Here is a 25,234-nt window from a genome sequence, read left to right on the forward strand (position 1 = left end):
TCAAAAAACCTTAACCTCCTCCAGCATCCGAAAACCTATTGCTGAGACTCAACATTCAAGCCTGTCAAGGGGGTATAGCATAAGCTCCCCTTGCTTGTCAAGCGTTTTGATAAGTCTAACCCCACTTTCAACTTGCTTCCAACGCCACTGATATGTCCTGTGAATCAGGGTCAATTTACACAGATAACGAAGCAATCATCATTTCCCTTGTTACTAGGACGATCTGTCTCAGGTTTTACATCCTTTTAGAAATTAATACCCCACCCCTTTAAACCGAAAATGGATATTCTTAATCTGTATAAAATACCTAGTATTTGTAAACAAACTGCATCGCCAATATTCTTTACACGGTTTAATTGTACATGCCAATAACGTATATAAATTAAAAACTAAAAAAAAATGAACAATAAACGCACATATTTATTGAATTCCTTTTCTCTTCCATGTTTCCCAGACGTGCGGATAATCGTAAGCTATTTCGTGTGTCCTGGCAAGGAGTTCCCTTATACGACAGTACATACAGATATATTTTTGATCGTCATCGAACACAATTAAATGGGGCTGAAACTGTACGAAGTCAATGTTATCAATCAGCGATGTTGACGTCAGTATTTCTATGACGTCAAATTCGCATCCTTCACAATTAATAGTCAGTAGGTTCAATGAATTACACCCTAAACCAATCTGTACGAAGAAGTCAACCACATTGAATATCTTGATAGTTTCCGTTTGAACCCCTTCTCTTTTGTCGTCTTTCAGCAGAGAAGTTGCGTCTTTGCGTAAACTTATTTGGAGTTCCTTCTTAGATTTAGCTAGACCGAAATTGTAGGTAGTAACTCTTGATTGGAGTGAGAGGTCTTCGATCCTTTTGGATAACTGTTGATAGAAGCTAGGAACCGGCTCTAGAGCGACATACTGTTTCGTTCCTGTTGTTGCCACCAGCTTTGGTAGCAACACACCCAGGTAACCTCCAATTTCGATGATGGTAACCCCCTGTTTCTTTTTCAGGTCTTTAAAATATGCATGGGTTATTGCGCGATCCAGTGTTTTAAAAGAGTTGTCTCTCATAGCTCGCATTTGTTTGTTTCTTTCAACACATTTGTAGAGACTGTGGTAATTGTTTGACGAAAGTTTTCTCATTGGTTTCGCTTTGATATTTCCAATACATTTATCTGCTCTTGTATTTGGCCACAGTGGAACCACTTTTTCAAGCTCAGGTGGCATCTTTAGGGTAATGCTTTCAGGTCTGATCACGATGGGATCTAAACGGCAAGAGGGGTTCTCCAACGATGAAGTTTTACTGCTTTCTCCGTGCGTTGATTCTCTGTTTGAAACCATTTCCATATTTGTTGTTGTGTTAATAGAAACATCCGTTTGGAACCGTAACGAACTATGTAAGCCAATGATGGTAATCACAATTACAAAGGCCACAATCACGCGCTTCCAATTGGTATTTATCTGCTTCATACTCCTATAATGATAAAAAAAATAAACAGATCAGAACAAATTGTAAACTGTTATAAAACGTATGTGATGCATACGACAGAATCGTTAACATATCTAGACCTGTGAACAATGTTTTTACTTGAAATAAAGTTTAAGATGAACATGTAAATTCGTAAAACCAAAATTGTTCTGTAACAGTTGTACATAATGCCAAAGTCATGAAGACTCACAAATGCTGGATGCATTGGGGCTGGTATAAGTATGTAATATATAGAACGAACTTTCTTGTCTAATGATAAGATTTGTGCATTCTTTTTCTCAACATTTAAGTTTTCCTTTGTCTCTATCTGTGGTGTGATGAAACAACCAATCAGTTTTAGTTTGTATGGCTCAATGGTTCCATCATAGGAACATGACCTGAAACGGGCGTGCTTAATACTATCATGTGGTTGCTTTGATTGGCAATACACCGTTTGCGTAGCTTTGATTTGACTACCTACACGTCTGTAGCTCTCGGTGAAAGAGTTTTAATAATAATGTACTTTAATTCATAGATGACCTAATGGCTATACCAGAGGCGGTCGATAACTAACTGCATGTCTGTAGCTCCCAGTGTGAAACAAATTGGATGGACGACCTTTAAGCTACGTATACAGTGCCACCCATAGAAAAAATTGTGTATTTATTGCAAAAATGTGCGCTAATTTCGGACTGATCATCGTTATTTATACGCAAATTCTATTAAAACAAATAGTATCGTTAAATGCTTGATGCAGACTACTGATATCGTTATTAACTTGTCTAAGACTTTCTCAGAAACGACCTCGGAAAATCAAGTATGTTTTGACACCGAGATCGAAAGTCGCCATTTTTACGTGTAAATTCACTTTACCGGGCTGGCGATGGTCTTTAAAAGACTATCAGAGGCAAGTAAAGATTGGCGCTTTTTAGACGGTGGCTATAAATAGCCACGGTCTATTGCTACGGTCCTGACCGGAAGAGTAATTTTCACGGGGACCCTAGCGGATAACGAACGATAACGCTGTTAGGTACATGTATGCAGTGTTATACAGACAATGTTTTATCTACGTGTCGATTTCAGTATGAGAACTAATTTTAATCTTATCAGATATTTTAAGCATATAGCTGCTAATTATTTTGTACATACATTTAAATAATGTATGAAATTGTGTTTTTCGTTACCCTGTTTGTTTACGCGGTATTAATAATATAAGCAACAACTGCCAGTTTTGACGTTAAACTCTGTATCAGGACTGCATAAACTATATCACTGCGATAATTGGTCACAATTGGTCACAATAATTGCTTCTTGTTTTTTTTATGATGTAAATAATTGTCAGAAACACACTATTTAAACTGGTTTGCCATTTCATATTTCAGCAATTATGCTTCATCGATAAATTCAGCCATATTCAACGCATTAGTTTTAGTTGAGCAGTATATTTTTGTTGTTGTAGGTTATTCCAAAGAATTTACAATAGATACTGGGTGCGTTCAGAGTACTGCCGTTGGCAGACAAAAGTTACCACTGGCAATTTTGTTTACCATTGGTATACCAACGGTACCAATGTTTGCCGATAAAATTTACCATAGGTAGACATTTCTGCAGACAATCTAGAGCTCTGTTAGCGATGGTAACTTTTTTTTATGATGTCACAAAAATGGCAGATATTTTGTATGCACTGAAGGCAACAGATTAATTTCACAGCTTTTCCACCTTAAACCTTGTTGTAGCTGAACAATTCCTTTAAGCATTGTAACATTCCAAAAATACAACTGAAAAAAATATCTTTCTGTATATGTAGGCATGTTGCAGGCGTTTGGGGGACATTGGTTGGAATATGACTGCCATCTAAAGCACCAAAACATTTTGAAATTGAAAGTTTTCTCCAATTATTTGCTTAATTGTGATGAAGGCAATCTATTAAATTTGGTCTTAATATTTTTTAAGGAGGAGAAAATATTCTATAAAAAACTTCCGTTTGGAGATGTTCTAAAACCGTTCAGCCATACATCGAAACATCTCAAAAACACCAATAGTTCCTTTTCAACATTAGGGGTGGGGCCATTTAGATCGTTGTCGGTATTAACCATAGCATTGACTTTCAAATGTGTCCCTGGACAAACGGTATCAAAATCATCGGGTGTCTATATTATGGTATTAAAGTAATCGCATAGTTATGACTCGCTCTAGCCATGTTTTTCCAAAGATATATACACACGTTTTGCGGGAGATGAAAAACTGTAAAAAAAATTCTTTATTGTACACAAATTATAATGTTGAATGTATTCTTTTGGTGCAAAATGATCAACGAGGCAAAAATATTGCATCTTGGTTTGACATTTTCCGCTAAATAATCAGCCAGTGTTGACAATGGTACACCAAAGGTACCATTGTTAACATTGGAAAATTTCCTACTATCTGTACCCCAAAACTCGTTCAGAGTATATATGGGTCCAATGGCACCAATGGCACAAATTGTTACCATTGGCAAACTGGTATTGGTACCACTGGAAATACTCTGAACGCACCCACTGTGAATATTACATAAATTACATTTTATTGAACTTCAACCGATCAATGGCACAGTTTCTTCTACAAGTGTGCATGTGTTTTCAAACACACAAAAAATTAAATTTACGATACATAAATGTGTTTAATTTTCGACTGACCTGTAATTTACAATGTACCTTATTTTGTACCTCACTCAGTCTGTAGAAACAATAATTTTATTACAGGCACCTCGAAATTCATCAGACAATATTTACTGCAGATGTTGACGTTTTACTTGCTGCTGACTTTCTCTCAAACACGCTAATCGACGTCGGATTGTAAAATTCACGTGCAAATCGAGTCGCCATTTTAAATGTATATTAACTACATTTTGCGATGTTTTAAAGATTTTTAGTTCAGATTTTTTTAAATATGCGTCTTATGGATATCACGGCGTGTCAGCTCGTGTATCTCTAATTTGCAGCAAACGCTAGCTTTTTTGTGAGAAACATTCGATATTCCATATACATTTAATTAAGGTACATTGTGAACGGTAATTTAAGATATAATAATTTTGTTAACTAAACAGTAGCTGCAGAACTGTAGCTCTCCGGTCTGTCAATATTTTTTTTTTCCCGGAGAGCTACAGTTCTGCAGCTAACTAAACAGTTTCTGTCGATTTTTTTTACGATGAACTGAATAACGCAATTCGATGAGCGAAGTACAAATAGTGACTTTAATTCATATGCGCCCGTCTCTGCTAAATGTATTTAAGAATCTTTTCTTTGGGGGCATTTTTTCACTAACAGATAACATTATTTACATTTGTACGTAAACATCGCCCCGTTTGTTCTCAAACAATTTTTTACTCGCGAGTACAGTTCTATTATGAACTTTCTTCGACATTTGTTTCCAAGTGTTAGCATCATTTTGTCAACATGCATTTACAAATAGGCGGGCCTATATAAATGCGCCAGTTTGTTGCGACTCGCAATTGAAATACACACCGGTTAGAAAGTGTCATCACTTAACGCAATGCTACATCAGCCATAGCGTATACATCCATGCTATATTTGCGATAAATAATGAAACATGAAGGCAAAAAAAATGTGCTTCATAGATGACTGTAGAATTCTGCTGAGCTACAGAACTATAGCTTCCCGAAAATATTGCCGGGATTTTCGAACCCTAGATCTATTGTCTAGTACATGCAAAGAATAAAATTAAAGAGAATGGGTGCATAAGGCGTGTAAAATGCCCATATGAGGAATGATTAGATACGGCAAAATTAAAATATCATTAAATCTGATACTTTTTTAAAAAATTAATTAAAAACAATGTAATTTAACGTAACATCGGATTGTAATCTTTAAATATTTTAAATACTTGCAATATATTGATCAAAACTGGCGTATGAGTGTCAAAACCTCCTAATAGTGTAATTTTTATAACTTCAATGCATTTTCTTTCATAGAGTGGGTCTGAGCTCAATATTTTTTTTTTACAGTCTAAATGTGGTTTAATGGATTTTAAACCGATTTTACTCAACAAAAATGTGGAGAGATGACCCACTACAGTTCAAAAATGTCATTTTGTAGCTCAACAATTGAACATTTTAGAAATATAATATAAGTCCGTAAATTCGTGGTCATAGCCTCATATAGCATTTAAACAACACACTTTGTTGTGAATGAAATGGCTCAGTGGTTAGAGCACCAGCCATAAGGAAACTTTATAGAACTTGGGTTTTTAGGTTGTGGGTTCAATACCACCAAAACTTAAAGATTTATTATTTTTTTCTTATCTCTTTGAAATATTTCAAACTGAATATAGTTAGAAATTACCATTTTGTAAACTTATATAATAACATATCAAATATATTTAATTGAAAAAATGCTAAATTTGAAATTGTATTTTACGAATAAACCAAATGGGCAGTTGCACCATTTTATTCCCCCATCTTCTTTATATACACAGCTGAACGGTCAGAAAAACGTGCGTTCAACTTGAATTTTGTTTTGTTGGTGTTTTAAAAAACTTATTTTGTATAGTTAATCAATATTTGTTGTAAGTTTACTAGAAAAGTTTAATGTAGCAAGTAATTTATGCGTGTTAAAGTGTACTAAGAAGCGATAAAATATAGCATGTGACTTTCCCGAATTCATTTAAATGATTTGAATAAATCTATTGCTAAATACAATAGAACGAATGTCTAAAACGTTGATTAATGAAACTGCCGCGACTGAATGTTGTATTATTTTTTTTAAATTTTCATTCACTTTCGCTGTGAGCAAATGGAAATAATCCACTAAAGTCGAAGATAACATATTGATTTACTCTTCTGTTTCATTTATGACGTGCATTCCAAAAGCAATACCAATTTTATCAAACAGGTTCTTGTAAACCCATTCCGTTTTCTTTACACCTAAATGTATTAACTGACTATGAGGAAAAAATCAAATGTGATGGTCCACAAGACTGCAACGTTTTCCCCGTGAAGAAATTGAGGGAAAATGCTGTCGAGAGGGACAATTAACATACTATATGTATGCCGAAATAGTTAGTAAAAATAAGTATTTTATCATGCCAAAGCTTTATTTGTTCTCGTTACTTGAGAAATCTACAATATATTTAAAGGGACTTAGACACGATTTGACTTAAATTTTTCAAATTTTATTTTTCCACTTTCAATGTTTATAATGATAGATATAGAAGTTTATAATGCTATGTCAAAATCTGGAAGTCAAATATCAAGTTATAAGCAAGATACAGATTCATAATTCTTTGTTTTGTAAACAAAGCTCGAATATTGTCATATTTTACATATGTGTTGTATTGGTGTAAGTTTCAATCAAATGTAACTTTCTTTTGTTGATAAAAGTATTTATAAAGATATTGAATTAGTTTAAATTGTTTTTTACATGTCATTTTGTCTAAGAAATGGTAATTCTCTACATTCCAATTTTTGTAAACAACTATAAGACTCGAGCTTTGTTTACATAACAATCAATTCTTACCTCTGTATCTCGCTTGTAACTTGACTTTAAGATTCAATATTTTGGTCAATCATTTAAAATGCACCAGTAAACCATTTTATGCATAAAAAATAAAAAATATTTTTTTGATCTCAAATCGTGTCCAAGTCACAATAGTCCAATCCACACTTTTCAAAAGTTGTTCCCCTTTGCGGGGTCAACCCAAAGGTCAAAAGGGAAAAACCCAAAATTCACCTTCTTCAAACAATCAAATATTTGGGCGAACTGTGATGAAATCTCTTTGGATTTGATTTAATATTCATTCAATATGTGGTGGCAACCCACATATTTAATGTGTCATTCAAACGGGGTTTTAATGTCAACTGATATAGATACAAACATATTGATACAAAATATAGATACAAACTTCTATAAGACAAAGACTACTGTGATAAATCTTTGGGTTTTCCCACAAAGATGACGACCAAGAGACACAGCATTTGTAAAGTGTAGATCGAGATCACAGCTACGATTTCTACAGAATTATCCATGTAGGAAACTCACGACTAGTTGTGCGAGTAAGCGTTAAGTATTAGTGCATGTATGCGATACTGGCCGCGGTTTTCGACAAAAATAATTATCATACATCACTCATTGTTACGTGTAATATGCCATTTTCAAACGACGCCATCGTCTAACAGTACTTTCAGTACTTTGATTTTAACAAAGTTATACATAATTTTTTCGCTGGTAGAAAGTTACATTATAATTCATTGGATATTGTCAATTTCAAGTAGACCATAACAACGTAATCAAAAAATACTCATTTTGCACATATCTGTAAAGAAAATTATGTAAAACGTTGAAAATAGATAAGATTTTGAAGTTGGTTCCAAATGGTACATTCTAATTCGGATTTCTCTTGTAGTTTATTATATGAATGGAAAACATCAGAAACTTCAAAGTATCCTAAGCAAACAAAAGGTGCTGCTAATGAGGGGGTAGGTTACTGAAATAGGCCCGAATAACAGAATTGATTTTTGAATATGTTGAATGTCTTTAGAATGATTAATTTGTTGACATTGACCTCTGTAACTGCACTCGGCACTCCTCTGCCGATTCATATCGCCGAGGTGTGCCGAATGCTGCCACAGTTATCGTACATTTAAAAAAAAAATGACAATTTTAAGGATAGTTACTGTGGCAAATGATCATTTCAAGACAACGCTTTATGAAATTTTGCTGTTCAATGAAAAAAGAATCTTAAGTATCACCACAACGACAAAATGCACGATATTTTGAATTGATTAATATCGATTAAACCACAATATGTATCTTCAAGTTCTTTGAATCTGTTTTACAATCTTGTCAAGGGAATCTCAATTAAATAATTTTTAACGACAATAAAAATCTTATTTCATACATGTAACGAGTTAAATACATTTTCTAATGCTTGCATATAGTTTCGGTATTAAAAAAGAATGTTTATTCATACCAAATAAAATATTAACAAATGAATGCACTTCAATAAAATGAATCTTTCATTACCAAGAGCTCTGCACGCTGTCAAAATAAAAAGTTTTCATGAAAAAAATTGCTTCCGATGACCTTTATTCAGAGTTGAGGATCTCGCGAAAACTTAAAATTCAATTTTAATTGAATTATTTATATGTGAAGCAAAGGGCTGCTAAATCTTGGAGATAAGCTACAGGTAACAAATGAAAGTCCTACTTTCAGGAATTAACGTGTGCCAATCAAAAATTATATTATGACAACGGATGCTGCTGTGAGCCTCCAGCAAAGAGAAAAAAATAATTAATTTCCATTTTCTCTCTCAATAATTATACTAGAATACGAAAATTTTAACGATGTTTTCAAACAACCATTATTTAAAATAAAGTTTTGAGGTTTCCTAAACTTCATTTTAAACACTTATAAGTAAATCCGGAGAACTGAAGTTCACCTACATTCAGGTGCTGCGCTGCTATACAAGTACACATTTTCTAATACTTTTTATTAAAAAGTTTATTTCTCTTTTCTAAAAATGAATTTAAATGAATCTTTTAATTCACATTTTAATTATATTACATTAATGATAATAACACTGTATAATATGATATGTTCTAAAATACATGTATATTGATAATTTTGCCGTAATGCATCATATTACATTTTTGTTATTAATCAACACTAATGTTTATGAAATATATAAACCTAAGTTAGTTATTATGCCTGATTCAAAGTTAATATAATACATAATCCAAGGGTAATGTGTAAAGGATTTGGCGCAGGTCTCATTAGCTGGGATTGAAAGGGGAGGGGGGGGGGGGGTAAAGAGTTCAAACAGAGGATTATAACATCTACTTCGTAGTCAAGTTTTTGTCCGACGAAATCTGAGCCTAATCGTCTAATCGTTCACAATAAAGCAGCGATTTTTTTAAATACTTAGCATCTTAAGAAGCTTATTGCTGGGGATAAAACCAAATCACTACCCTTAATTTAAATTCGTATTATTATACATGTCCAGGGTAGAGAGACCTCGAAATCGGACTCTTGCTATGTACGCTTATAAATAAGGGGTTGTGTGAAAAGTTAAAAAATAATATTGCTAACTTTGTAAACAGTAGGCATGTTCACGAAAGTTTCTTAAGATATGACCTAAGTGTGTTCCTAAGGTATGACTTAGGAAAAAAGTAAGGAACATCCTAAGATCAACGGACACGTCTTAAGATGTAGCTCGACGGTAACTTAGGAACATCTTAAGTTAGGATATCCTAACCTTCTACAACCATTCTTATTTTTTTACATTTATTCACACAAATCTAATTTAAGAGACTTTTGTAGGGATAAATCATCAAACATGTTGCCAGAGAAAACTGTACGTGTCAGATGTTAACACAAAAGGCCTAAAACTAGTAATCTTAACGTATACATTTTTGAAAAATTACATTTACTTAAATATATATCAGTGAACAATAACAACTTAGATAATATACAAAAAAAAACAAAAACAAAAAAAAAAGCAAAAAAAGAAAACAAAAACAAACAAACCAACAAACAAGATGAAACAAAAATAAAAAAAAAATTAAACAGCATCCCAGAAATCCAAATTACTGCTTTTTCGATTAAAATATTATCAGGACAGAGTTGGCTTACACGCAAGTAATTATTTAAACAACACGTGTCCATTCTTTGAGTGTACATTAACATTTGATAATCTTGTCATTCAAGTATGTGTTAAACATAAAGGTGAGCTTTTTATAGAATTTAACGTTACATGTAGAAACACAACCATTTTCCCTTTAATCTGCTATATATAGAATACACGATAGTAGATAAGAAATAAGTTGTAATATATCTAGAAAATTCAAAAATACAGTTTATTCATCATTACGATTTTTCCAAAGAATATTTTCAGAATGAAGTGAGAAAAATTCGAATGATCACGCATGGCTTATATAAACCGATATTTTACTTTTTAGCCAAAGAAATTTGAATAATCTTATACAATAGTAGTCAAAACAATGAATGTAACTTACTTAGTGTACATTGTAGATATAAAAAAAAAGCCAATAATTTTCATTTGTCAAACAGAGGCAATATTTGCGGAAAAAATATTTGCTTAATTTGTAAGCCACCAGGCAAGCATGTAGCAACCGGGACACCGGGGGGGGGGGGGGGGGGGGGTGGGGGGGGGGGTGTTGTGTTTTAGGGTCACTCTCCAATTTATATTGATGAAATGAACGTACATGCTAGAATAAATAACTATGCCACCATCCCCCTCCCCTCCAGGATTAGGAATTAGATGTTTGTCGGAAATGCTAGAAGTGTAGAAAATATTGCTTTATTCTATCGGTCTTAAGAAAAAGCTTCACAACAGTCCCAATATCCCCCAAAACATTATTTTATAGCCTTAGGATGGTCTTAGGACAAGGTAAGTGATGTCCTAAAGTTAGGACAAAGTTATGGCTTTTCCTAAATTTAGGAGAGCTTCGAGAAACAGATGTACTTAGGACGAACCATAGTCCTAAGATACCTTCGTGAACATGCCTGCTCTTTTCTGCATTAACATATAACACGTTATGTATAGACTGTTTTTACATTCATCATATGTTTTCTTCGGCGTGACAGAGAAGCAAAAATATTGATCGACTACATGGTACCAATAGCGTGGTACAGTTTCATTTCCAAATTACACGTTCACTCTACACTTATTTATTTACGGATTTAAATTTTCTACATTGTCTTTACTGATGTGCAGGGCCTCGTAACAAAAGCATGCTAAGATTTTGACTTAATTTGGGTAATAAGTAGGACTACGTCGGATTTCAGGACTAACATTGTCCCCTTCAGTTCTATCAGATATGAGTGTGCGTTGGAACTCTTCCATTTTAAATCATGTTAAGGCAAGTAAATAAATTGAACCGTATGCATTAACTTCGCTTCTTTTAAAATTATAACTTCTGTATTTTCAACTGCCGATCTAACTATCAAAATTATTTTGGTTTAAGCTAGTTATCGTATACGATTACAACTTATAAATATGTCAATAGTTGTATGGTAATTATTTTTGCATTGGTTAACTCAGCGTTTCATGAAAAGAAAAGGAGCCATATTTCTTCTCTTCACAACCTTACATTAATTGCATTTGTGCATTCGATAACATTCAGAATAATGTTAATTAGATCTGCATGTTCTAATATGTTAATCAGCTAGAGCTGTCAATCAACGCATTTTCATTTTATGATTCTCGGACGTAAGAAATGATGACGTCGGACTAACGTCATAATGAAAATACATGTATAAGGTTTTGTGAAATCTTTTAAATCTTTGAGGTTGTTTTGCAAAAAAATGGCCGATAACACGTATTGATTATTTTTTATGTATTGATTCAAAATTATCTCTTCTGTTATTATGTTGAGTAAAATTAAGTCCGTCTAAATCGTTCAAAAGTTTGGAGCATAGTTCTGATACGCGTTTCCCGCCTAAGATATGCATTTTACTATATATTTCATTGAAATGGCGTTGCTTGATTTTAACTTGATTTTAACTTAAATTATTACCACGCAGACGAATCTCAAATAAATTTTAGAAATAAAACTCTGAAACCTATAGATCGCGCGGACAAATTTTCAGGGTAGGTTTTCTCACAAGCAGTAAACCCGCGAGCTACCTTAAGCACTGTGTTTTAGACTTAAGTACCCTTTATGTTACGATCCCCAGGTCGTCTATTTATTCCAACACTAGTGTATGCAGTGACAAAAGGATCTCCATTGTAAAAAAAAATGTGACCCCGAGGAAGATCCATTCGTTTGGAAAGGGCTGTCCTTGGTTTTGGCCTATTGTCGGTACAAAATTAAGTGTATTATGGATATCATTTTGATGTCCGATGAACCCGCTTCGTACAAATCGAAGTGTGTTAGAATTATCTGTGATAAAAAGTGTCTGGGCCCAGTGATAATGTCTCTATCAAATATTATACAGAACCCGTGGGTCATTTTTGTGAAGTCCAACCGATTAACTGCAAATGGTTGGGCAAATACTTCCAATGTGCGGACCCATTTTCTAATTTTTTTTTTCGGGGTAAGGGGGGTGTTAAATCTTCGAGAGATAGATTCGGGGCATATTTCTGGTAATTTTACTAATATGACTAATACATTTAAGAAATTCTAATTTTTCAGAAGAGCGGGGTCAGACGATCCCCTAGGCTCTAGATCCACGCATGTTCACAAATACTCAGCATAATCCTTTCCAATTCAATCGGTCACTGAATGTTATTAACATTTAGTGTTGTTCAAAATATTTTTTTTAAAAACATATCCAGGAGCAGGGAAAAACATAAAAAATAATAAAACTGAATAGCATGACAGGTCATAGTATTTAAAACCAACAATCTGTTTCTGAGTGATGAAACACGGTTTTTAATTATCTATAAAGCACATCTTTGGCTTATATCTTTTAAATATCTCTTGCCAAGATTCAAGTAATTTTCACGTCGCGCCTCAAATAAGTAATAAGGATGTCATGCAAAGATATGGAGCAAATCTTTCCCTAGCCAGGGACGCCCAGGATCTTTGAGTAGGTGCCGAATGCTACAAAGACTTTCTGGGAGTGGCATTGATAAAACCACTAATAAATCTATAAGCATTGGCAAAAAATCGTCACCACTAGAAAAAGAGGGGAAGAAATAATAGTAAATATCGCCAAATTAGCATTCACATTCAAATACGATATTGTTAATATACGTCAATCAATTAAAAACCTTTTGAAATTCTTTCTCTCCCCCTCTCTCTCTCTCTGTCTCTCTCTTAAAAAAACCCCGAACAAATTCAAAGATGAACTAGTACATGTTAATTATATAAACCATTGTTAAATTTGATGTTAATGTGTGGAAAAAAGGTCACAAAAAATCTCTCTCTCTTTCTCTCTCTCTCTCTCTCTCTCTCTCTCGCTCGCTCTCTCTCTCTCTCTCTCTCTCTCTCTCTCTCTCTCTCTCTCTCTCTCTCTCTCTCTCTCTCTCTCTCTGTAAAAGTATTTATAATAGGTTTGTAATAGGGAAACCATACATTTTAACTAGTTGAAAAGAGGGGGGGGGGGGTTGCGTGTTGATGGTTTTGTCGATTTCAAAACAGACACGTAGCATCAGGAGGGGGAGGGGGCCTGGAGAAATTTCAACTTTATAAGTTATTTTTGTTTTATAATAGCATCTTTGATGAAACACATTTCAAAAATCAAAATCAAAAGTCCCCCCCCCCCCCCCCCCTTGGAAATAAGGTACCGTAGTCACAGTGCCTTTTTATTTGGCTGCCCCTCCCTTATGAAATAGTGAGAAGATCATAATCTGGTAATTTTGATACACCATATGATAATAATAAAAATATAACGAAGGACAATTTCTTAGTTCTAAAATTATTTGTTTTTTATCAAGAAAACAAATATGCTTTAGGTATATGAAATTAAAAAAAAAAATACAATTAATAATTATATTAAATTAAAAAAATGATAATGAAACAACTTACATAATCGTTAAACTGAATAGTCTTTTAAATCTCTGAACAATCACAAACCTCTGTAATGCTACTTGTCCCAGTTAGATGATGCGATGAGTTCTGGCAGAGACGGGTGCCCGACCAACTATATATGGGGAAGATTAAGTGATTTGTTGTCACAACCTGTAACACGGCTTTGTAATTAAATTATCCACGAAATAAAACCAAACGCAAATTGTCAAATTTTGACATTTGCTGTCTAAATTAATAATCTTAATATTTTGGCTAATTTCAGTATTTGGTTTTATTTCGTCTATGATTACAGAGTCACGCCCACTAGGATAATCTCAAAACACGATTGGTTATTTAATTACTTATGCGCGTGGATAAAGTGAAACGAACGAATAATAATCACTGTAATTAGCGTTAATAAACAGTGTTCAAGTTATGTAATTAAAAAGTTCACCTGGGCCAGGTAAGATGTCGGGACACGTTGGATTATGTAATTAAATACTGTGAGGCTTATTTAACAATTGACACTGATCTACACCTCTATGAATTATATAAATCAAATTTGGACACATAACGAAACGTTAAAATGAATTATTTATTAAGTAAAAATATTTTTGCAACTTTTATTTTTTTTTCTATCATGTAAAATGTATGTATATACAAAATAGTGTATCAACAATTTATAAGTTAACAATAATAGAATATAACATTATTAAAATAGCATTTGATATAAATGAAATATATACTAAATATATACGGGTGAAATAATATATAAGAATATACACAAAATGTACAAGGAGTAAAAAATTGCACGGACGAGCGATTGAAAAATCCGAAAAACAGCTCAGTCATGTGAATAAAACAGACATCATCATGGCTGAAGGTAGCAATCATTGAACCGAATTTCTATGTAGACAATAAATGATATCAAACCGAGTCGACAAAAAAGTCTGCTGAAGGATACAAAAGAAATTCTTTACGATATAAGCTGCTTAAAGATTTGTCGACACTGTAGCTATTTAAAGCCCCTTTCACAATTGGCGCACGATCAGAAGCGACAAAATATTCGTGCGACCAAAAAATTAGATATGAATCGTAACCTGTTGCCGAAATAATCGCATTTGAAAAAAGTATTCGTACGAAATTCGCACGATCTAAGCGAGCGTTGTGCGATGCAAACGCGTTAAATCTTGCGATATATCTTGTGTCTATATGCGACTGTTGTACAATGAAAGCGACTGTTGAAAGATAATGCGATAGGATCGCGCGAGAGACCAGGACTGAGTTTTACAAAAGAACTTACGACAAAGTCGTAATTATTTTCAGTCTCATGGAATAATCTTAAATGAAGAAAACTTAGACAGAACCAATTATATTCAACCATTCATATATCCATAGTTAAATTTTACAGCAATGAAAATAAAATATTGATAAGTTTGTGATTAATTAAGATTCATTAATTTGGTCGTAAGTCGTAAGTTCTTTTGTAAAACGCAGCCCAGGGGATCGGACGATTGAACGTGCGCCAATGCGATTGGACGTGCGATCATGCGTTCCATAATACGAATGCTCGTGCGAGTCAGAGTATATATCGCCCATCTCCGACGATCTTCAGTAGACATAGTTATAAGCGAGAGAACATGCTGCCGAAGAAGAAACAGAGATGCAGCAGCATTTATTATTATCCTTAATAAAATATGATTATTCTATCTGATTGGTCTAGAAAGTCACGTGACAGGGCGATTTCATAGGAATAAAAAAGCCGATATGAGCATACGATGTAGAAAAACATGATAAAATAAAAAATATTTAGTAATTATGATTTTCTTTATATCACAAAACCAACTTAACTATCTATGATTCGAAATTATGAAAGAAAAGTGAGACAGTAACATATATAGGAATTCATGCTATCAAGATGTTATTGCTATCGAAAAGTCAAACAATTTTTATAAATCAACGTATTTTGTTTAATCATAATAATGTTGTTCGATATAATAAAACGTTCATTGCATTAATGTTCATATGGCAAAACCCTCGGTTAATATGATTTTTTCTTCGAGTAATAAATCTTCATATTTTCCTCACCATCATGCAATAAATGTATATTGTCAATTGTGGTCTGAAACAGAGATGCTTATACAGGGTATAATTTTGTATACTAGTGGCTGAAAAGTCGTGCAATGACTGGTAAAACATTGCAAGATTACATAAGACATGTTGAGCAACAGTCTCATGGTCGCAAAACACACGCATATACAGCAGCGATTCGTTTTACGACCTTTAAAAATCGTGCATCACTCTTGCGAGTACACAAAACATTGTAAAACGTTCGTACTATTGTTCGTGCGTTGCACTGCGATGATTTGGATCGCATTCGGTCGTGTCTGAATAGTGTGCATGTCCACTATTTTGAGGAGACTTGATGCGAGCACTAAAACGCATGCAACGAATGCGAGAGCTCGTGCAACGTATGCGAGAGCTCGTGCGAATCTAAAAAATTCCGATCGCCAACTGTTGTAAAGTGCTCGTGCGCCAATTGTGAAAGGGGCTTAAAGTAGTAGTAGTATGTTATTGGTGTATAAGTAATTTATTTATTTATTCATAGTGACATCTGTATATTTATCCAAGTTTAATATCAACAACAGTAAGCATAGATTTAACACCCCGGTCCGTTGGGCCTATATGCCACTTTTAACACATTATGCATGAAAAAGAAATTTAAAGAAAATAACACAGCATCAAGCGGTAAACAAAGACATGATCGAAAATATACCCGTGTAATTATAAAGCTTCAGTTTGTATGATACAGTATATGTTTATTTTCTGAACAATAAAGATTGTCTAGGTGTAACAGAAACTAATATATACATCATATCATAGTACTTTGGGTTTGGATACTTTGATAATAAGCACACACAAAAATAAATCTAGATTTACATGTATTTGGATGTTATCGGAAGATATAGCATCGATGGATTTGCTGAATATACCCTCCTTAACATTATATCTTAAGTCTTATTTTAGCCTTAAATATAATCATACAAATATATATGAATGACTCATTTGGGGAAATTTTTACCGGGGTGGGGGGGGGGGGTGGATAACGATGGTTAATGTACTTAAATTTGATTGTCGGGAATGGGGTTCGAGGCCTATTTCTAGTAGCTTTACTATGTGATTTTATTTAGTTTGAATTCACCCCCGCCTCAAGAACCCCCAACCCCCATACGGCTTATGTTACATACATCAAGTACAAAAACTCTAAATTTTTAGAACATTTCTCGTCTAATATTTACATGTAGATCTATATAAACGACCCTTTTTTAATTTAGCATTTTATGAGTTTAAAGACGATATTATAAGACGACCTATATCGGATCGGAAATATCATTGATAGATCCAAATATAATCTTATTGTGTGAGAAAAAAATACACGCAATTTCAATTTAATGAAACAGTGATAAATATTATGACATGCACATGTATTTATTAATCATATGTGCATGTTCATGAATGTAAACACCATTGTCTAGATTTGCCTGCGTAAAACATATTCAAACCAGTATTTTAACAATCAGATTAACGTAAACAACCGAAAGTTTCCACTACGCAGAGAGGATTCTTGAAAATCCCCTCCCCTCCCACCAAGAGAATTCGTTACGCGTGGGGGGTAACCTTACTATTGTCCGGAAAGTCGGTAAATATAGGTATTTTATTTTACCGCAGAATGTTTGATTTGCCAGCAATCCATATTTTCTTGATGGTAAACAAAGTTGACTTATCAGACTTTAAATTTAATGTAAAGTCCAGAGGTACTCCGAGTTTAATAACAAAGGAAATAAAATGCAGCCGTATATGAAAAGTTTCGCCTAACATTATAGGTCCGATGCCAACATTTCATTTCTATATCTTTTCTAATCTTAAATGTTTTGTTACAAAATAAGTGGTATTATTTTGTCGCTTACCGAAGTGAGTTCGTAAATATCTATCACCGAGTGTACATGAAATACACTCGGTTAATAGTAAAATGTACATTTAGCTTGGTAAACACAAATAAAATAGAAATACAGCCTTCTCATTTATATTTTTTAACGTTGATCTTTTAAAAGCAGGAAATGAAACTTACTGGTGTCATTAATTAAACCATGAGATGAACCTTGCCCCGCATAGGCGTCGGAAGCAAATTGAAAGTGGGGGGGCTAGACTAATCCTCAGAAATATTGAGAAAAAAGTAATTCCCAAAATCATGGAAATCCTAATCCGTGGGGGGCCTTCCAAAAAAACAATTACTTAACCAAATTTTTTTTTTCAAAATCATGAATTTCCTAATCCGGGGGGGGGGGGGCTAGTATGCTTCTGAATCTAACTTCTCAATCTTTCAAGGTAAATTAGGAACGATAATCTTTCCTGCGAAAAAAAGTGGGGGGCTGAACCCTCTATCATGCTATGTTTCTAATGGTTAGGTATAACTTTGCAAAAAAAGTGGGGGGGCTAAGCCCCCCCTAGCCCCCCCGGTTCCGACGCCTATGCCCCGGGACCATAAAAATTAGACGAGCTCACTTTTGATCTCAGTCTCACTTTTCCACTATATGTTCCTTTTGTAAAAGTGAGACTGGGATCAAAAGTGAGCTCATCTAAGTTTAATGGCCCCGGGACCAGGTGTGATGGAGGACAAAGGTCACCGCAGGTTGTGGGCAGGAAGAGCTCCGGTGAAAATCTTCCGAAAAATATTCAAAATCCTAATACTCAGGGACCCGTTTCACAAAGCATACTTAGGACTAAGTTATATCTTAGAACAGAACTTTTCGCTAAGTTCATTACTTATCCGTTTCACTATTATAGTCTTATCTTATGCAATTCCTAAGTTATATCTTAACTTTAAGACAGGTAAATCGATGTCTTAGGAACAAACTTAACATGGCAACTGTTAATGTTTTATATTGCATGAAATTAGTTAAACTGTATATGCACATTAAAGTTAAACAACAATACTAAAATACACGTATCATTAAGGCCTTTTTCTCTTTACTTCTAAGCTGAATACTTTAGAACTATTGAAAACGTACATATATTTCTTAATTAATTTCTTTTGGTGAAGACTTTGAATTTTTACATTTTTTTTTTTAGATTATATGGTCGCACGCGCAGATGGATAGCGGGTATAGTTAGTAGTTAGTGTACGGATGATAATGAAATTATTCATGCCCGAGAATCACTGATATCTTAAACAGGAATAAATACTAAACAAATACTCAATTACAGAATGACTGGATGATTTGTCCTATCCCTCCACGAAGTAAACTTTTTTCACGGGAGAAATTTTAGATGTTTTCTTTGAGGGGGCTGGGTGGGTTGATCATTTGATTTTTTGTTCGTGGAAATGCTGTTTCATTCAAAAATTGTTGCATTTTATTCTTAATTTCTTCTCTCAGCCGAGATACATTTATTTGCAATGTTTTCTTTTAGTAAAAAAACAACACATTTATATATCAACCAGTACAAAAAAAAAATAACGAATTACATCAAACTTAGTCTAAAAATTCCATATCTCTCCATTCTAAATGCTACTTTTTGATTTGCAATCAAATTACTAACTGGGTTGAGAACTATTTAGTAGAAAGGAAGCAAAAAGTCTTTTTGGATGGTTTTTCCTCATCACTCAGACATACTACCTCAGGTGTTCCCCAAGGATCTGTTCTTGGTCCATTTTTATTTTTATTATATATTAATGACATGTCTTATGATATATCAAACAATCTTTGTCTTTTTGCTGATGACACTTCTATATATGTTATTGTTGACAATACCACACACAGGCTATAACAAATTCACTTGTTTCTGATCTTGACAAAATATGTAAATGGTCTGACTTATGGGCAGTTGATTTTAATCCCAGTAAAACCAAAAACCTTGATTTTAGTAGAAAAAATATATCTCATCCCCCTGTGCAGTTTGGTGTCCATGGTCCATTTATACAAAAAGTTGATAGTCACATCCATCTTGGTGTAAATCTCCAATATGATGGAGGTTGGAAACAACATATTAATTATATTCATGAAAAAGCTTGTATAAGGTTAAACCTATTGAAACTTGTTAAATATAAGCTATGTAGATTCTCTCTAAAAAAAATATATTTTTCATTTATAAGACCAGTTTTAGAATATGCTGATATAGTTTGGGATAATTGTTCAGATAGAGAAGTTAAACTTCTAGAAGATATTCAAGTAACTGCTGCAAGGATTATATCAGGTCTTAGAAGTAACTCATCCAGGTCAGCTCTATATGATGAATTGGGTATTGATCTACTATCAGATAGAAGAAAGGTTCATAAACTCACATTATTTTATAAAATCGTCCATGGTCTTGCCCCCAAATATCTACAGGATTTACTTATGCCATGTACACCTCAAAATAATTACTCACTAAGACACCAAGATGATTTTAAATTTGTTATACCCCAGATAAAAACAACTGCCTTTATGAACAGTTTTCTACCTTCATCTATAAAATTATGGAATGAATTACCTCTTCACATTAGAATTTTACCAACTGAGTCTTCATTCAAAAAAGCCATAAAAAACATATTTTTTATAAAGCCAAACAAACTTTATGACTTTGGAAACAGAAAAGCAAATATTATACATTGTCAGATAAGAAATAATGCAAGCAATTTAAATGCTGACCTATTCAATCATTTTTTGTGTGAAAATTCTATTTGTGATATGTGTGGTTATGTATCTGAAAATGCTTATCATTATTTTTTTGTCTGTCCACATTATGATGCACAGAGGCAAGTTTTTATACAGTCAATAAGTAATTTACATTTAGATATCCCCATATCTCTGGACTTACTGTTATATGGGGACAGTAGTTTGCCTTATAACAAAAATGTTGCTATATTTAAGATTGCACATGATTATATATTAGCTACCAAATGATTTAAGTTTTAATGCATTATTCACAGTGTCACTCAAACAGTTGAACTGCTAGCTCTCTACAACTATTTTTCATTTTGTACATAAATAATACCCGGTACCAAGCATCTTGATTCCACTTATTTTTCCTTTGTTTTTCTCTACTATATTCTTTTGTTACATTGTACCATCAATGTTTGTCAAATTGACTGTTAAAGGAGAGGGCTCAAATAGGCAGATTGCCAACTGCCCAATCCTATTATGTAATATTTTTTTTTACATAATAAAATATTGTTTAAATAAATTCTAAATGCTACTTGTCACTGTATACATGTGATTATTGTATTCCGTTTGGAATATACCGTATGATATAGTACAATCATTTTTAATATCTCAACAAACCTTTTTAATTTAGGATTACGCATATCTGTATATGTTTACATGGACTATTTATAATGGACCAAACTACACAATAAAATGCACTCGAGCGTTTATAAAGAATAAAAACAATTCTAGCAGTAACCAATGTTTTCAATTAATTCATGCGATCATATCTATAAAATATTTAAGATACAATGTAAAGACATATATGCATATGTAGCAATAAACAAGAAAGATACTACGATCAATTATCTCTCTCTCAAATTCCGAAAATACCGTTTATAAATAGTTTACGGGTTTATTACGTAATTCTTATCTACTCGTGTATGCATGTGAAGGTAAACTATTATTCAAAATTTTGATGCATGCACATAAACACTACACTATTTACACATTTCACTTTTTTCTCAGAAGTTTCTATTGAGCTATTACATATACTTATTTTTAGTTTAAATGTGTGCCGTATTGAAGAATTTACATGATCGGTATTAATTTAGAATTAATAATATGATACAAAGTGACTTACAATGTATCTTTAGATAAGAATTAGTAAATTGCGTTACGCGAAGAAAGTTTTGTGAAACAGCTATGACAAATCTTAGGAACTTCCTAAGTTACAACTTAGACAGATCTTAAGTTCTATCTTAGGAAACATCTTAGGAATTTTTTTTGAAACGGGCTCCTGGATACCTATGAGCAGAAAAGTGTGTACAGGGTATACAGTGTATGCAGAGGGACCTGAAAATCCCGATTTTGACATTTGTTATTGTATATTTATCGTGTGAAAGAAAGTTTTGGGAGACTCTGAAGTGGGAGCATTTAGCAGAGCACTGTCGTCTATAGCACATGTTGTATATTTTACTCCCTATTTCGTACGGTCTATAGTACAGTACAGTGAAAGCACATAGCCAACAACGTGTCTAAATGTATTTCTGATTGTACCAAACTAGTCAACGAGACTCATGTGACACAAGTAAAGGACCGAGCGCCAACGGTGACGGATATAGCGGCATTGCAATAGCATCTATCAACACAGTTCTGATACGGCTAACACAAATGCAAACACAGGTGAACGCTAAACTCACAAATATTTAAAACAAAAACGCCGACCTGGAGTCTCGATTAGCTGAAATTGAAAAAAATATATATCAGCAAATTCACAGAAATCAGTAATGTGGTCAGTTCTTTGAAATCCCAAGTGAAAGTGCTCACTGAAGATGTTCAATCTGTGAAAACAAATTCTAACGACCTATAATTCAATATGAGATCGGTAGGAACAAATTTTGATTCAGAAAAAGCCATAGCGGATTCGAACACAGTTGCAATCGCAGAGAACTGAAAAAAACATTGACAAGTGTAGTATGAGGCTTTAGTTAAAGGCAGTGTCGGATTTTCAACTAGAAAATAAGTTTAATTATTCACAAATGCTATATATAGGTACTTCCTATATACAATAATCCTGGCATTTGTTGATTATCAATTGTTTAAATGAATTATTGGTCTTCTTCATTATGATCTGGGGAATAACTGCAATGCTCAATATGCAATATAACCATCAAATCATCCAGACACAAAAGGGATCAATGTATAGCATAAGAATATCTGAGGAGAACTTCGAAGGCTTCTTTGTTAATTGTTCAGATGTTTTGTATATGGCTCTATAAACTGATTTTATCATGGCTGTTGTTGCTCAGGTGCGCTATGTGGCCAGGGAACCTCCTGTTTTAAAAACCAGTAGATCTGAGGCAGGCGACAGAGCAGTTGAAACATAAAATACTTGAATATGGTCACTTCTCTTTCATGAGCAAAAACTATTTTGAAAATTTGTAAAAACGAAAATAGGACTGAATTTACCAGGCGCCTTAAATCATATTCAAATGCTCCTTAAACTATTCTTCAAGTTTGGAACATTACTATTAAAAGAAAATAATCTGCTACAGCAAACTGTATCTAAAATAATGTTAATGTTCAGTTACTAAACTTCCTGTCGAACTGCGTGACGCAGTAGTTAGAGCGTCCTCAATCTCTACCCAGCGTTATCGTTCCTGCTTCGCTCCACTTATACCTCTGTTAACGTCTAAAAAGTAGTGCCACGAAAACATTGGTAATGGAGTATTACTCCGAGAAATAGTTCTTTGTTTGTTACCGTGATTTACCAATAAAAATCTTTTTATTTCAATATTTTTAGCGAGGCTTTAACATCGAAATGTAGACTGAATACATATAAATCTAATATAATTTATAATATCATGATTGAGAATGGGTTTTGACAAGATTCTTGGCATTTAGACGTTAACAGAGGTGTTGTAGCGCAGCGTAATACGCCCTCTGGTGAGAGATTGGAGCGTCCGATTGGAGTCGCAGATTAAGGTGGTATGGGACACCTGTCGATTTTAATGTGGATTAAAGTGTATTATAATCAAAATAATTTCATCAGTTTATGATATTCAAATTTCACAATATTTAACCAACATGTAATATATAAAAATATTTCGAAGGGTAAACAATTTAAAATGCCCATTAAATTGCCGGGATTCAAACTCATGATTTACAGGTTCGTATAGAAACCTCTAAACCACTGCGCTGCGCTGTTAGTTTGCAATGTAGGGAAAGGAACTATTTATAAAATTACACTTGATTTTATTGTGATTTTTTTTTCGATAAATAGTAAGTCACAACCTAGCGGTGTCCCATACAATCTTTAAAAGTTGACCCCTACGTCGCCAATTCAAATCCTTTCGGGACATACAGACCGGTCCTTCGGATGAGACCGCAAAAAATCCTCACCGCTAAAAGGACCTAGTCCCAAGTATTGGTAATAATTTGTAGCCCTTTACTAGCAAGTGGTTGCACCTCAGAATGAGTGAAATACTCTTAATCAAACCAAAAATAAACAACCCAACCCCCCTCCGAGTGGTATATTTTCTAACTCATTCAACACAATGTTCAAATTCGTACTTTTAATACTTTGATTCTTTACTTTATACTCAGAACCCCCCCCCCCCCCCCCCCCCAAAAAAAAAAAAAAAAAAAAAAAAAAAACAACAAAAGCATTCCTCAACCCACGGTCTGTTTACCACACACATTAACTGGGGGAGGGGGGGGGGGTCGATAATTTTTTTTTGTACCACAAGTGTACAATGTAGCTATGAATGCACTTTCATACGGATGTTGATTTTTTTAAATTTATTTAAATTGATGATTGGTGGCAAAAAAAAACTAAAAAAAAGCATATATCTTTGCCTCAGAGAAAAAAAAAATCTATTTGATTTTTTGTTTCATGCAAAGGAGCGTAGTGTTTTTTTTAATCAAATATATATATATATATTTTAAATGCCCTAGTAATGCAATTCTGCACTGTAGTAATCACTAAAAATGTCATTCGTAACGTTAGGAGCAAAATACAGAGCCAACAATTATTTGGTAGGGGTAAACAAGGCACGTGCCATGTTTATGTAAACATTACAAACGGAATTTTTTTTTAACTAAAACCGGAATGTGACCATGCCCTTTAAAGCTGTTTATTTCAGTACTTAATCGGAGATGCATAACATGGAAAGAATGCATTACAGAAAATTCAGTCTTTATAAAAGTTACTTTGAATGTACTCCTTAGAGTAGAACATAGACACATTGGTATTGAAAAAAAAAGGAAAGGAAATAAAACTACACCAAAAAAAAAATAAATCAAAGTACTGAGAGTACTGAAAGACGGGGTCTTGAAAGTTTGAATTTGTAATTGCCATGGATTTCCTCGAATATGCTTCCAAAATTTATGAGTTTGAATTAGTTGTTACAATTTATGTTAAATCTGCTTTTTTGCAATTGTCTGATACTTTGTCTAAATCTAACTAAATCCCGGCCTTCATAATTGTAGAAAATTGACACAACGGTATATTATGTAAAATAAGACCGCAAGGAAACATTTCAAAAATCACTACTTACCGGGAAAATCAATCAACTATATCAAAGTAGATAATTTTAATTAGATTTATTCAAT

At 33.6% G+C, this 25,234-nt stretch overlaps 1 protein-coding gene across 2 annotated transcripts; it reads right to left on the reverse strand.

Annotated features, from left to right (window-relative positions):
* Positions 1 to 337: 337 nt before the first annotated feature.
* On the reverse strand, positions 338 to 14,200 carry LOC128173209 (uncharacterized). 2 transcript variants are annotated; one of them, XM_052838929.1, is made up of 2 exons: positions 14,004 to 14,200; positions 338 to 1,471 (listed from the first exon to the last, which is right to left on the reverse strand). In XM_052838929.1, the coding sequence occupies exon 2, from the start codon at positions 1,465 to 1,467 to the stop codon at positions 421 to 423; it is 1,047 nt and encodes a 348-aa protein (XP_052694889.1). In that variant the 5' UTR covers positions 1,468 to 1,471; positions 14,004 to 14,200; the 3' UTR covers positions 338 to 420. The 2 variants fall into 2 exon arrangements, with proteins under 2 accessions (XP_052694889.1, XP_052694888.1); XM_052838928.1 differs by having other exon boundaries at positions 13,956 to 14,200.
* Between the last annotated feature and the right edge of the window lie 11,034 nt (positions 14,201 to 25,234).

Source organism: Crassostrea angulata, chromosome 2 (assembly GCF_025612915.1).
Source record: "Crassostrea angulata isolate pt1a10 chromosome 2, ASM2561291v2, whole genome shotgun sequence".
Lineage (NCBI taxonomy): Eukaryota > Metazoa > Mollusca > Bivalvia > Ostreida > Ostreidae > Magallana > Magallana angulata.